Genomic DNA, 14,354 nt, shown 5'->3' with positions numbered 1-14,354 from the left:
ACAATTGCACTGGTATAGAGAGAGACCTTGAGCTTTAATCAGTGATAAACAAGCATTCCAAAATACATTACTAACATTAAAATTAGAAGTAGGGCACCAATTTCACAAAGTAGTAAATAGGTGAAATCCAAATGATAGGACTTTGTGATATAAAAAAATGCACTAGTCTTGGTTATTCTTGACCATAAATCTTTATTTGATAAAATGTAACTGCAACTCTTTGCTAAACTTGTTTTAATAGTAGTTTTGCATAAAGAATCATTCTTTTTTTTTACAATTTTGCAAAGCCACTGAAATATCTGAGGGGGGAAAAAAAAGTCTCTTCTCCAGTATGGTTCCCAAGGAGAAGATGCGCAACAGCTTTCTTTATAAAAGGGTTTATTATTATTATGTTTCATATGACTTACCCCAATTTTTGGCAACTATTCTCTAAATGTTATAAACAAATCTCCTGGAAGAGAAAATTGATCAGGAAGATGCTGCAATTGCATACAAAAAGACTACATCAAAGCTAGATCAACATCATTTATAAGGAAAAATTGAATTTAGTTTCAGCCTTAAAGAAAAAAATGAAAGTCTGTTTCAGAAATGTTAACTATAAAGAACAGTTTTAGTCCCATATAATCAAACTATATCAATCATTTTCTGATATTACTATTAAGTTTCTAAGTCAAATGTTGCCATATTTTTTTGATAGCAAAGACTACCTCATCCCCTCCGAATTTCACTGACCTGTAAATCACAAAACATCCTACTCTGGCTCTACAATATTCCCCATCCATTCAGAATCAGTCCTTTCCAAACCAATCACACACAAACTATCCACACATTATGACAGTCACCAGAAATCTGTAGAAGGTACTTCAGTTTTAATCTCTCTTCCAAAGGATTTCCTTTTTGCTTTTCTATAAACAAAATAATCTTCTAGATGATACTTAGTCCTGCTTCAGTGTAGAGGATTAGACTAGATGACCTATCAAGGTCCCTTCCAGTTCTACGTTTCTATGATTCTAAGATTATCTTCTGCAATCTGTTTTACCACCATCTCACAAAATCTGTCCTGCCCCACAATCTGCTGCCATTCAAGCTCCCTTCTTCCTCGCTTAGTCCTGCTCTTCCTTTGCTTGAGGCCGTCCCCTCACTCCCTTCCCTGCTTCCAACTTCTTTCTCATGCTTGTTCTGGGCCCCAAGCCCCACAGTTCTTTCTCCCTAGTCTCCAGATCCTGTGCCTCCACCTCCTTGACCCTCTTCCCCAAGATACTGGTGGTCCATCCTGGCTATTCATTTAATTCTCCATTTCTTCCTCTAGTTCCCAGATACCTCACCCCAGCCTTGCAGCAGCCTAACACAGCTCCCTTCTTACCACCTAGGTTACTGACTGCCTCCTGCCTGCTCCCCAATCTCAGCCAGCCCTGTAGTTTTCTTCTCTCCCACTCTCCATAGTTCCAGATCTTCCTGAGGACAGTGCCTTGACACTAGCTCAGTTTGCACTTATATATTGGAGAAGCTGGCAGTTCCTTCCATTGATGGCTCCTCGCTGTACCCCGGAGGCAACGGCCAGCGCGTCACCTATAGAGGGTCAGGAAGAGAGAGGAAGGAAGCAGCAAGTTTTTTTAATACAATAGTGACTAGTGGCACTGACCCTCCTTTCCACAAGAGTCCTGGCTGGAAATGAAGGAAGGAACCAGCAGCACAGCACCTCAAAGACCACCAGGAAGCACTCTATGGACCACAGTGTGGCAATCTGATTTAGGGCACATAATGAGTGCAAGCAATCATGGACCACCTTCTTTTCTACCTCTATTTTTATGTGAAGCGTCCACATTTTTCTTTATTCATGTGGCAAAATGAGAACACAGAAAGCAAACTTCTGCTTCCACTATTTTAGAACATCTCAGACAAACAGTTACTTCATATTGCTGATTATTTAATTCCTTAAGCATAGGAACTGAAGGACTGGGCAAGAAACAATGCCACAAATACAGGCCACAGACTGGAATTATTTGATGCCAAATCTATCCTATATATTTCCAAAACATTTTTTGGTGCCAGGAAGGTAGCATCATTATCATGCCAAAAACACACAAAGCAGGTGAGGGAATAATATCTTTTACTGGACCAACTTCTATTGGTAGAAGAGACCAGCTTTCAAGCTACAGAGATCTCTTCTTCAAGCTTATCTCTTCCATCAACAGATGTTGGTCCAATAAAAGATGTTACCATACCTTGTGCGTCTCATATCCTAGGACCAACACTCATGCACAGACGGATGCATACACACAGCCCCTTCCCCCCAAAAGTACACTGGAGAAAAAGGAAAGATCAGAGAAAAAATTTCCCGCTTCGATCTATGTGAACTTCCCTAAGAAGTTATCCAGTTTTTGCTTAAATATTTATAACTGACCCCACAGTTTCAACTGGAAGCTCATTCACTAGTCTCAGTGAATTGCCCCCACACATTACCTCTGATATGCCCCCTTGTTCTGGTTGGTCAAATAAGCTCACATAGTACAATTTTATAACCAAGCTCACTGCAGCTCATTTAATTATGTTTATCAGTAAACGTCTCAAGAATAGTTGTTAGTCCCTATTATTACCTAAACCACATTCAGAAAACCTATACAGCATACCATCAAACATAATACAAGATACTTTTGTACTTTAGAATTGATGTCCTGATTCTGCAAGGTGCTGGACAACCTCATCTTCCATTTATTTAAATGAGGTAAGTTGAGGGTGCCCATCAGCTTTCAGCACTGGACACTTTAGTTGCTCACAACTGGATTCCTGCAAGCAAATTAAAGCCTAATTTCTACCATAAAAAACTGCCTTATAGACCATTTAATACAGGAAATATTTAATTATGTACAAATGTGAAACACAAAGATCGTAAATTGAAAACCTTCTTAAGATGAATAAAAAATTATCTTTTTCTGGGGTTAGAATTATTTTACACTGAAAAAAATATTTTAAAGCTATTGCAATACTTGTATTTTTTGCATTGCAAAAACAGTTTGAAATCCTGCTTTCCACTTCCTTTCAATGGTTGCCTAAGCAGAGATTTAATGACGTTGGAAAATGGATGCCTCTTAAAGACACAAGAGCTATTTCTACAGGGGAAATAAAAGAAATCACTAACTAAAACAGGTATTTTACAGAAATAATAGTCCTTTTCTAGGTGTATATCAAATCCCTGGTCATTGCTCTCTGGGCTAGTGCTCTCGCTTTGATACAATGTGATCTGAAGTACTCACATGCACATTTATTTGCAGAGTTATGCCAAACCGCTATTGCATTTTTTTGTTTGTTCCGAAATGCCTCTTCAACTCTAGTTTCTGTTTTCCGTACACTGGAACCATGAGGATTTATTTGCTCTGTTGTTACTGATAAGCCTGTACATAAAAGATATGCATACCTATTTAAATAATCTGAGCAGTATATACCAAACACAAAAAGAAGCCTAGAACATAACATTGCATTAAAAACAAAGCAATTAACATATTTAGATGGACATCGCTAAACCAAGATTTAAATGAACAATATTTGTTTTTAGCAGGCAATAGAATGTATTGGACATAAAGTCTTAAAAACTGTCAAATCTGATGGCTTCAGGCTTATCTGCATTTGAACCGCTGCAGCAACACAGTCGTGTAGCACTTCAGTGTAGACACTGCCTACACCAACAGGAGGAGTTCACCCATAGAATCACAGAATATCAGGGTACTCAGTGCTCTCCCACCCAACCACAAATAGATTCCTCAGGGGTATAGTAAACCTTTTCCCCCAACCCAGACATCCTACTCCAACAAGGGACCTAAATGTAGTACTAAAGAGCCTGACTAGGCTGACAAAAGGTTTCTACGAACAGCTGTACAAGGGTGAACATCTATTTTTGGACGTTGATCTGTAGATCCGGTTCCAAAGACAAGTCTACAGAAGTTTAAGTAACCTGGCAGGCCTTGCTGAAGGAGCGGGCTCTGAGGAAACGAGCATTCAGGTAGGGGTAGATCATAATCTGCTGGGAGACTAGGTGAGCCGCCGTTACGGAGAGGACCTTGGAGAACACTCTCAGAGATGATGAGAGGCCAAAGAGGAATACTCTGTATTGGTTAATGGTCCTGGCCTGGGATAAATCTGAGAAATTGTCTGTGAGAAAGTAGGATTGATATGTGGAAATAGGCATCATGCAGATGGAGGGCCGAAAACCAATCTCCCCGTTCCAAAGATGAAATAATCACTGCTACTGTGACCATCCTGAATTTCTGAGCCTTGACAAATTTGTTCAGTCCTCTGAGGTCCAGTATGGGTCTCCAACTCCCTTCTTGAGTATCAGGAAATAACGAGAGTAGAAATCTTTGCCACCTCGGTGTTGAGGTACAGGCTCTATGGCTCCTAGACAGTGAAGGTGATCTATTTCTTGTCATCATAAACTCTCAGGAAAAGAGTCCCTGAACAGAGATGGAGAAGGGTGCTGGGAGTGGGTGGGAGGAGGTGAAGTGGATGGAGTACCTATTGTGGACAATTTCCAGAACCCATTGGTCAGATATTGTTCTTTACCAGTTGTGGAATGAAGCAAGGAGGTACCCAAATAGGTGTGAAGGGCTGGTCAGCAGCAGTTGACTGAGGGGAGTGGTCTGTCGGCACCTCAACCAAGATGTCAAAACTGATGTTTTGAGGTAAGTGATTGTGAAGAGGAAGACTGTGGGCCTGACGGTTTACATTTGGAAAATCTGCATTTTTATCTTGGAGGCTCATAACAGTGTTGCATTGGGAAATGTGGTGCATGGGATTTATGCTGAGGTTGCGGACTACATTTTCTTTTTTGTCCAGGTGTATAAATCCTTAATGACCAGAGAGTGGCCCTGCAGTCTTTAGGCATATGGAGGAATGTGTCAGTCTTCTCGGCAAACAATTTGGTGCCTTCCAAGGGGAGGTCCTCTACTATAGTGTGTACTTCCTTAGGGAAGCCAGACAGGTGCAACCAGGATGTTCGCCACATAACCTTTGCTGTAGAGATTAGACCGGGCTGCAGCGTCAGCTTCAAAAAACGCTGACTGGAATGCTGTATTGGCCACCAGTTGTCCCTCACTAACAATGGCCCAAAACTAGGGCTGTCAGTTAATCACAGTCAACTCACGCGATTAACTCAAAAAAATTAATGGAGATTAAAAAAATCAATCACAATTAATCACACTGTTAATAGAATACCAATTGAAATTCATTAAATATTTTGGATGTTTTTCTACATTTTCAAATATATCGATTTCAATTACAACACAGAATACAAAGTGTACATTGCTCATTTTATATTTATTTTTGATTACAAGTATACACACTGTAAAAAAAACAATAGTATTTTTCATTTCACCTCACACAAGTACTGTAGCGCAATCTATCATGAAAGTGCAACTTACAAATATAGGTTTTTTTGTTATATAACTTCACTCAAAAACTAAATGTAAAATTTTAGAGCCTACAAGTTCACTTAGTCCTACTTCTTGTTAAGCCAATTGCTAAAAGAAACAAGTTTGTTTACATACAGGAGATAATGCTGCCCACTTCTTAATTACAATGTCACCTGAAAGGGAGAACAAGTGTTTGCACTTTTGTAGCTGGAGTCGCAAGATATTTACATGCCAGATGCACTAAAGATTCATGTGCCTCTTCATGCTTTGGGGAGAGCTGTATGTCCCCTGTTCTGTTTTACCCGCATTCTGCCATATATTTTATATTATAGCAGTCTCAGATGATGACCCAACACATGGCTGTTTTAAGAAAACTTTCACTTCAGATTTGACAAAATGAAAAAAAGATGCAAATGTGAAATTTCTAAAGATAGCTAAAGAACTTGACCCAAGATTTAAGAATCTGAAGTGCCTTCCAAAATCTGAGAGGGATGAGGTGTGGAGCATGCTTTCAGAAGCCTTAAAAGAGCAACACCCTGATGCTGAAACTACAGAACCCAAACCACCAAAAAAGAAAATCAACCTTCTGCTGGTGGCATCTGAGTCAGATGATGAAAATGAACATGCGTTGGTCCGCACTGCTTTGGACTGTTACCAAGCAGAACCTGTCAGCAGCATGGACGCATGACCTCTGGAATGGCAGCTGAAGCATCAAGATATGCCTGTGTGCAGACAAGCATGACTGATGCCGAGGTTCGCCATATACGTTTATCTGGGTCCAGAAGGGCCGCATTGATGGGGAGGGCTATTCTGGAAGAAGAGGAGTGCAAGATATCCAGGATTTTCCGATAGGTTCTTATCTTCTCAAGAGGTACCTGCAATGTGTCTGCCACCCTTTTAGCTAGCTCTTGAAATAGCCTAAAGTCATCTGCTAGGGATGGCAGAGGGGGCATCACTGCTTTCTCTGGAGAGGAGGAAGAGATGTTGGTTCTCCTTGAATCCATCCTCCTGTTCCCTCCAGGATCTCCTCTGGACGTTCAGAGACTCTGAATACCACAGCTGAGGAAGAGTGTCTCAAAAGGCTTATGGTGGGCCACACTAGATGCTCGTGAGGTGTGGAGTCTGTATGTCACCCAGGGATCCCAGTAGGGCCACTGGGGCGGTGGAAGGGGTTCCGGTAGTGGCGCTTATTGTTGGCCATACCATGTTGGTTGAGGAGCAAACAGGTTGGTAATGGGCATTATTAGGAACATGGGAGGAGTGACAGGAAACAACCTCCTCCTGTTCACTATTCCGAGTCACCATTGGAGGTGCATGACATGGTACTGGTGGAGAGTCCAGCGTCCAAAGTAAACTTAGCACTGGTACAGAGCAAGGGAAACTTTGGTATGTCAGATACCATGAGGTCTCTAGAGTGTCTAAATTCCTGAAGTGCCGACCTACTTGGTGCCGATGGTGCTTGCCGGCGGGCCAGCAGCAATGAAGGGATCGGTGATCTGGGCCGTACCGAGTGCTTAGAGGCTGGATGGCTCATTCTTGGTGTTGCTAACGGTAACACTCATACCAGCAGCAGCATCTTAGCAGTGGTACTGTCTCTGTTTCTGCTTTTATCTGCCATTACTGTTGCTTTGTGCATATGCCCATCAGGTCCTTAGCTGCAGCAATCGTACCTGCTGCTTCAGACCTTCATTAGCTATGGGTAATGTTTAGACATGTTTAGACTTCTCCGTACTGACAGTATTGATGATACCAAACAAGACAGTGACCTTTTTCAGCTAGCTCAGGGCTCACTCAGGGAGCTCATGGCCCTCTTTGTTTGAAGACTTACATGAGGGGTCTGCAACTGTTTTCTTAAACCCATAGTCTATAAATGTTGAGGGCTGTGGGGAAGAGGGGAAGATTTGCACCATTTGGGTGACTCCTGGCTTGGGTCCGGGGAAGGCTGAAGAGCTACCTCCATGAGAAGGAGTTTTAGTCTCAGTTCTCTGTCTTTCCAAGATATTGACTTGAGATGTTGGCAGAGAACCCGCTTTTGGGAAATGTGGCTTTTCCCATGGCAATGGATGCAGCAGGAATGTTTATCCGTTATAGGGATAACTTCCTTGCATGAGACACACCTCAAAGTCTGGTGAACCAGGCATACCCCATGCTAGGGCAACCCCAGACACAGGGGGAAAATAAAAAGTCCCCTCCCCCCCCAAAAGAAAGAAAATAAAGGAAGCTCTACAACTAAGAAGGGGATTAACTAACTATTGAAGTGCTAAGAGAAAGATCAGATGAACGGACTGCTAACAGCTCCGTGTCTAGTCAGGTGTGGTTGAGAAGGAACTAATGGAGGGTTCGCCAGCACGCATTGGTTAGCCTCATGGCAGAGCACAAGGGGGGGAGGGGAAGGGAACATGTGCGGGCTGAATGGACACGGCTACCGAAGTTCTCTGGCAGCGCAGGGACACAAGTGCACGTACCGTGGAGCACCGACAGGGGCACCAGTCAAAGAACAATGAATTGCATCAACCATCATGTTGCCAATTCACCCAGCTTACAGACCTTCTAGAGTTTCTCTCAGTCCTCATGGGACTTGACTAAAAATTTTGTTCCATCTGTAAATGTTTGCCCCTTATCCAGCTTATTAAAAATACATCAAACAACAACGGTTCTTGTACAGAAAGTTGCTGCACATTGTTTTTTGCCATAATGAAAATTAACCTTTAACTCCTACTCAGACTTCTCTCTCTTTTTGATCCACTATAATAATTTGCCTCCAACATCATGACTGCCCAATTCAGTAGTATATTGCAAGGGCCCTAGACGTTTTGGAAGTCTAAATTAAGTCAACCATTACTTTACTGACACAGTCAAAGAATACTAGCAGATTAGCAAGGCATGATTTTCCTTTATTGAAATCATGCTGGTTGGATCCTATCATACTGTGATCTTTTACATGTTTTATTACTCAATTTTTAATTATCATTTTGATCTATTTATCAGCTCCACCTGTAATGTTTACTTGTCTTTAATTTCTTAGATCACCCCTACAGTCTATTTACAGGTAGAGTTGGTAACACTGTCTTTAAGTTAAGGTTACTGAACACTTCCCATTATAAGACCCTTTTCAATTGTTTATAACTTTGCCATACTAAAACCGTTACAACTAGAATTTTCCATGCCAGACATCTCCCTCAGGCTACTTTTGGTGGGCAAGTTTAGAGAAAAATGGTTCAGCTGTTTCAGAGAATGAGATCAGGGAAAAGGAAGTTATTTTTCCCCATGTTAAAAGAAATTCTTACAGCCATTTTTCTGATAAACTCCAGCACATCCATGCTTTGGAACTAGGACTTGAAATTTGACATGGGGATCATTCTGGTGCAAAACATGCCTTTTGCTATTCTTGTGGGAAAAATGCTCAAATTTGGCCAAGTTATAAGCTCTTGAAAAAATCTCAGTATGCACATGCTCAGATGATACTTGTTAGAGTGTGGATAACTAGTTTATGATCACGTAATTAAAGACTATGATAATGCATGTGCAGAAAGGGACCCTATTAAGGTTGCACAGGCTGCTATTTTTGCTAGCAGCTCAGTCACTTCATTTTTAAGCTCTTCAGAAGTCTTGGATGAACAACTTTCTGGACCTGGTGATGTATTACTTCTTAGTTTATGAATCTGCTCCAGGATTCTTTACTCTGATAGCTCAATATCATTGACTCATAGTCTTTAAGGTCAGAAGGAACAATCAGGATCATGTAGTCTGAACTCCTGCACACTGTAGGCCACAGAACCTCATCCACCCATTCATGTAAGACTCTGGCCGAGTTACTGAAGCTGATAGTACCTCATCTTTGCTAAAGGGCAGGCTAAGAGGCAGGTTTTCTTGGTGTAAACTTTCGTAGCTCTATTGATTTCAGTTGATCTGTAACAATTTACACCAAGAATCTGCCCCTAGGTATCTCCCCTATTGTGAAGACTAATGCAAAGTAATCATTTAGCTTCTTAGTAATGTCCCTATCTTCCTTAATTGTTCCTTTTAATTCTTGGTGATAAAGCAGATGCCTTCACCGGCTTTCCAGCTTCTGATATACTTAAAGAATTTCTTGTTTGATTTTAGATCTTCACTTATTTCCTCTTTGGATTCCATCTTCGCCCTCTTAATTTTTCTTACATATTACCTTCTGGAGTTTAGACTCCTTTTAATGGAGTTAGTTGGCTTAGATTTCCATATTCTGAAAGGTATTTTTTTGGTTCAAATACTCTCTTGAAACTTGCCATTTAGGTTTACTTCTTGTGTTCCTACTTCCTTTTTGTTCAGAGGTACACAGGACTTCTGAAACTACTACAAAACCCTCCTCTATAAAACACAGAATAATAAAATAAAATTAATAATAATAATAATAATAATGGTCCATTACTAGACAGAAAAGGTACAATTGTCAATATTAACACAGAAAAGGAGAAGCGTTCAGTAAATATTCCTGTTCTGTATTTGGGGAAAAAGACTGATGATGTACTTTGGTGTGCAGCACTTGAGTTCAAAAAGATCTTGACAAACTGGAGAAATGGTCTGAAATAAACAGGATGAAATTCCATAAGGACAAATGCAAAGTACTATATTTAAGAATGAAAAATAAGCTGCACAAATACAAAGTGGGACGTGCCTTCCTAGGAAGGAGTACTGCTGAAAACAATCTGGGGTCATAGTGGATCACAAACTAAATATGGGTCAACAATTTTAAAAAAAAGTGAATATCATTCTGAGATGTATTAGCAGGAAAGTTGTAAGCAAGACACGAGAAGAAATTCTTCAACTCCACTCAGCAGTGGAGAGGTCTCAACTGAAGTACTATGTCCAGTTCTGGGTATCATACACTTCAAGAAAGATGTGCACAAATTGGAGGAAGTCCAGAGGAGAGCAACAAAAATGGTCTAGAAAACATGATCTATGAGGAAAGACTGAAAAAATTGGGTTTGTTTAGCCTGAAGAAGAGAAGACTGAAAGGGGAGGCGATAAGAGTCTTAACTATACAGAAGATTGGCTTAAATTACAGCAAGGGAGATTTAGGTCAGACATTAAGAAAACTTCCAGTACTTAACTGCCCTTACAGTTAGGAACAAAATTACCTAGGGAGGTTGTGGAATCTGTCATTGGAGGTTCTTAAGAACAAGTTAGATAAACACCTGTCTGGGATGGTCTAGATAATACTTAATCCTGCCTCGGTGCAGGGGACTGGACAAGATCACCTATCGAGGTCCATTCCAGTTCTATACTTCTATGATTCTATATATTCATATGATGATGATGAAATGCTTTCCATTCCAACACTAATTCCGGAGGATGTTAAATAGGAGCTACGAAAGTTAAACCTTTTTAAATAAGTAGGTCTGGATAAATTGCATCCAAGAGTTTACAAGAGCTGGCCTAATTTAGAAGAGCTGGACTGTTAATGCTGATTTTAAATAAGTCTTGGAACACTTGGGAAGGTCCAGAAGACTGGAGAAAAGCTAACATTATGCCAATATTTAATAAGTGTAAACAGGGCAACCCAGATAACCATAGGCCTGTCAGTCTGACATCGATTCTAGTGAAAACAGCCTAATAGCTAATACAGGACTATTAATAAAGAATTAAAGGAGAATTAAAGATAACTACGGGTTTGTGGAAAGCACGGGTTTGTGGAAAATGGATCCTGTCAAACTAAGTTGGTATGTTTTTTGATTAGGTTACAGATTTGGTTGACAAGTATCAGGGGGTAGCTATGATAAAGTTAATAGCATTGATGTAATAGGCTTCTGTAAGGTATGCAACTTGGTACTGCATAACATACTGATTAAAGAACTAATACAATACAAAATCAATATGGAACACATGAAATGGATTAAAAACTGGCTAACTGTTAAGTTTCAAAACAAAACTGGAAATGGGAAATCATCACTGAGCAGGTGGGCTTCTAGTGTGGTTCCAGAAGGACCAGTTCATGGCTGTACGCTGTTTACCATTTTTGTCAATGACCTGGAACAAAATCACTATTGATAAGGTTTGCAGATGACTCAAAATGGGGTAGTGATAAATAAAGAAAAAGGTCAGGTCACTGACACACAGTTATCTGGATCAATTGTTAAAGCTTGGTGTAAGCAAACAGTGTGTCTCAATACACCAAACAAAAAGAAAAGGAGTACTTGTGGCACCTTAGAGACTAACTAATTTATTTGAGCATAAGCTCTCGTGAGCTACAGCTCACTTCATCGGATGCATAAAGTGGAAAGTACAGTGAGGAGATTTTATATATACACACATACCACAGATTGACAGAGCCAGAAGAGTACCCAGAAGTCACCTACTACAGGACAGGCCCAACAAAGAAAATAACAGAACGCCACTAGCCGTCACCTTCAGCCCCTAACTAAAACCTCTCCAACGCATTATCAAGGATCTACAACCTATCCTGAAGGACAACCCATCACTCTCACAAATCTTGGGAGAAAGGCCAGTCCTTGCCTACAGACAGCCCCCCAACCTGAAGCAAATACTCACCAGCAACCACACACCACACAACAGAGCCACTAACCCAGAAACCTATCCTTACAACAAAGCCCGTTGCCAACTGTGCCCACATATCTATTCAGGGGACACCATCATAGGACCCAATCACATCAGCCACACTATCAGAGGCTCGTTCACGTGCACATCTACCAATGTGATATATGCCATCATGTGCCAGCAATGCCCCTCTGCCATGTACATTGGTCAAACTGGACAGTCTCTACGTAAAAGAATAAATGGACACAAATCAGATGTCAAGAATTATAACATTCATAAACCAGTCGGAGAACACTTCAATCTCTCTGGTCACTCGATTTCTGATCTCAAAGTGACTATCCTTCAACAAAAAACGTTGAAAACAGACTCCAATGAGAGACTGCTGAATTGGAATTAATTTGCAAATTGGATACAATTAACTTAGGCTTGAATAGACACTGGAAGTGGCTGATTCAATATACTAAGTGAAACTATTTCCCCTTGTTTATTTCTCCCCTCCAACTGTTCCTCAGACGTTCTTGTTAACTCCTGGAAATGTGCTGGAAATGGCCCACCTTGATTATCACTTCTAAAGGTTTTCTCTCCCCCCACCCCACTCTCCTGCTGGTAATAGCTCATCTTAAGTGATCACTCTCCGTACAATGTATATTCTTTCATGGTCTGTGTGTACATATAAAATCTCCTCACTGTACTTTCCACTTTATGCATCCGATGAAGTGAGCTGTAGCTCACAAAAGTTTATGCTCAAATAAACTGGTTAGTCTCTAAGGTGCCACAAGTACTCCTTTTCTTTTTGTGAATACAGACTAACACGGCTGCTACTCTGAAACACCAAACAAAGTTATTCATCAAGAAAAAAAGAATGTAGGCTTTACTCACAAGATGGACTTTATCCTGGAAAGCAGTGACTCTGAAAAAGGCTCGGGGTCATAGTGAATAATAAGCTGAACATGATCTCCCAGTGTGATGTTATGGCCAAAAAGCATAATGCAATCCTTGGATGTACAAACAGGGGAATCAACAAATAGAGCAGGAAGCTGAGAGGTTATATTACCTCTGTATTTGGCACCGGTGTAACTGCTACTGGAATACTTAATGTCCAATTTTGGTGTCAATTCAAGAAGAATGTTGATAAACTTCAGAGTTCCAAAAAAAGCCACAAGAGTGCTTAAAGGATTAGAAAACATGCATTATAGTGAGACTCAAGGAACTCAAGCTATGTAGTTTATCAAAGAGAAGATTATGGGGTAACTAGATCACATTCCAACTGCCTAAATGGGAAGATAATTTGGATTTCTGAGGACTCTTCAGCCTAGCAGTCAAAGCTATAACAAGTTCCAATAGCTGGAAGTTGAAGCTAGAGAAATTTAGACTAGAAATAACATGGAAATTTTTAACCGTGACGGTAATTAGCCATTGACACAACTTATCACTGGATGTGGTAGATACTCCATCACTGGAAATCTTTAAATCAAGATTGAATCTGAAAAGCAGACTGACTCCCTCAGGGAACTGATGGGCAGGATCCCCTGGGAGAATAACATGAGGGGGAAAGGAGTCCAGGAGAGCTGGCTGTATTTTAAAGAATCCTTATTGAGGTTGCAGGAACAAACCATCCCAACGTGTAGAAAGAATAGTAAATATGACAAGCAACCAGCTTGGCTTAGCAGTAAAATCTTTGCTGATCTTAAACACAAAAAAGAAGATTACAAGAAGTGGAAGATTGGACAAAAGACCAGGGAGGAGTATAAAAATATTGCTCAGGCATGTAGGAGTGAAATCAGGAAGGCCAAATCACACTTGGAGTTGCAGCTAGCAAGGGTTTCTTCAGGTATGTTAGCAACAAGAAGGAAGTCAAGGAAAATGTGGGCCCCTTACTGAATGAGGGAGGCAACCTAGTGACAGAGGATGTGAATAAAGCTAATGTATTCAGTGCTTTTTTTGCCTCTCTTCACGAACAAGGTCTGCTCCTCCACTGGGTAGCACAGCCTGGGGAGGAGGTGACCAGCCCTCTGTGGAGAAACTAGTGGTTCAGGACTATTTAGAAAAGCTGGATGAGCACAAGCCCATGGGGCCGGATGCGCTGCATCCGAGGGTGCTAAAGGAGTTGGCGGATGTGATTGCAGAGCCGTTGGCCATTATCTTTGAAAAATCATGGTGATCCAGGGAGGCCCCAGATGACTGGAAAAAGGCTAACGTAGTGCCCATCTTTAAAAAGGGGAAGGAGGAGGAGCCGGGGAACTACAGGCCAGTCAGCCTCACCTTGGTCCCTGGAAAAATCATGGAGCAGATCCTCAAGGAATCAATTCTGAAGCACTTAGAGCAGAGGAAAGTGATCAGGAACAGTCAGCATGGATTCACCAAGGGCAAGTCATGCCTGACTAACCTAATTGCCTTCACAGACCCAGTTATCTCGTC

General features: G+C 41.0%; 1 protein-coding gene across 3 annotated transcripts in view; it reads right to left on the bottom strand.

The window, feature by feature from the left end:
• Positions 1 to 14,354, bottom strand: part of ATAD2B (ATPase family AAA domain containing 2B) — a 173,179-nt gene that overhangs the window by 27,747 nt on the left and 131,078 nt on the right. For all 3 annotated transcript variants that reach the window (XM_084624746.1, XM_084624747.1, XM_084624748.1), the window contains exon 24: positions 3,255 to 3,392. In XM_084624746.1, coding sequence (XP_084480872.1) covers positions 3,255 to 3,392 — 138 coding nt within the window. The remainder of the gene's footprint in view (positions 1 to 3,254; positions 3,393 to 14,354) is intronic.

Source organism: Lepidochelys olivacea, assembly GCF_965140295.1.
Source record: "Lepidochelys olivacea isolate rLepOli2 genome assembly, chromosome: 3".
Taxonomy (NCBI): domain Eukaryota; kingdom Metazoa; phylum Chordata; order Testudines; family Cheloniidae; genus Lepidochelys; species Lepidochelys olivacea.
The sequence above is the reverse complement of the archived record's forward strand: the minus strand, read 5'-3'. Positions and strand labels throughout refer to the sequence as shown.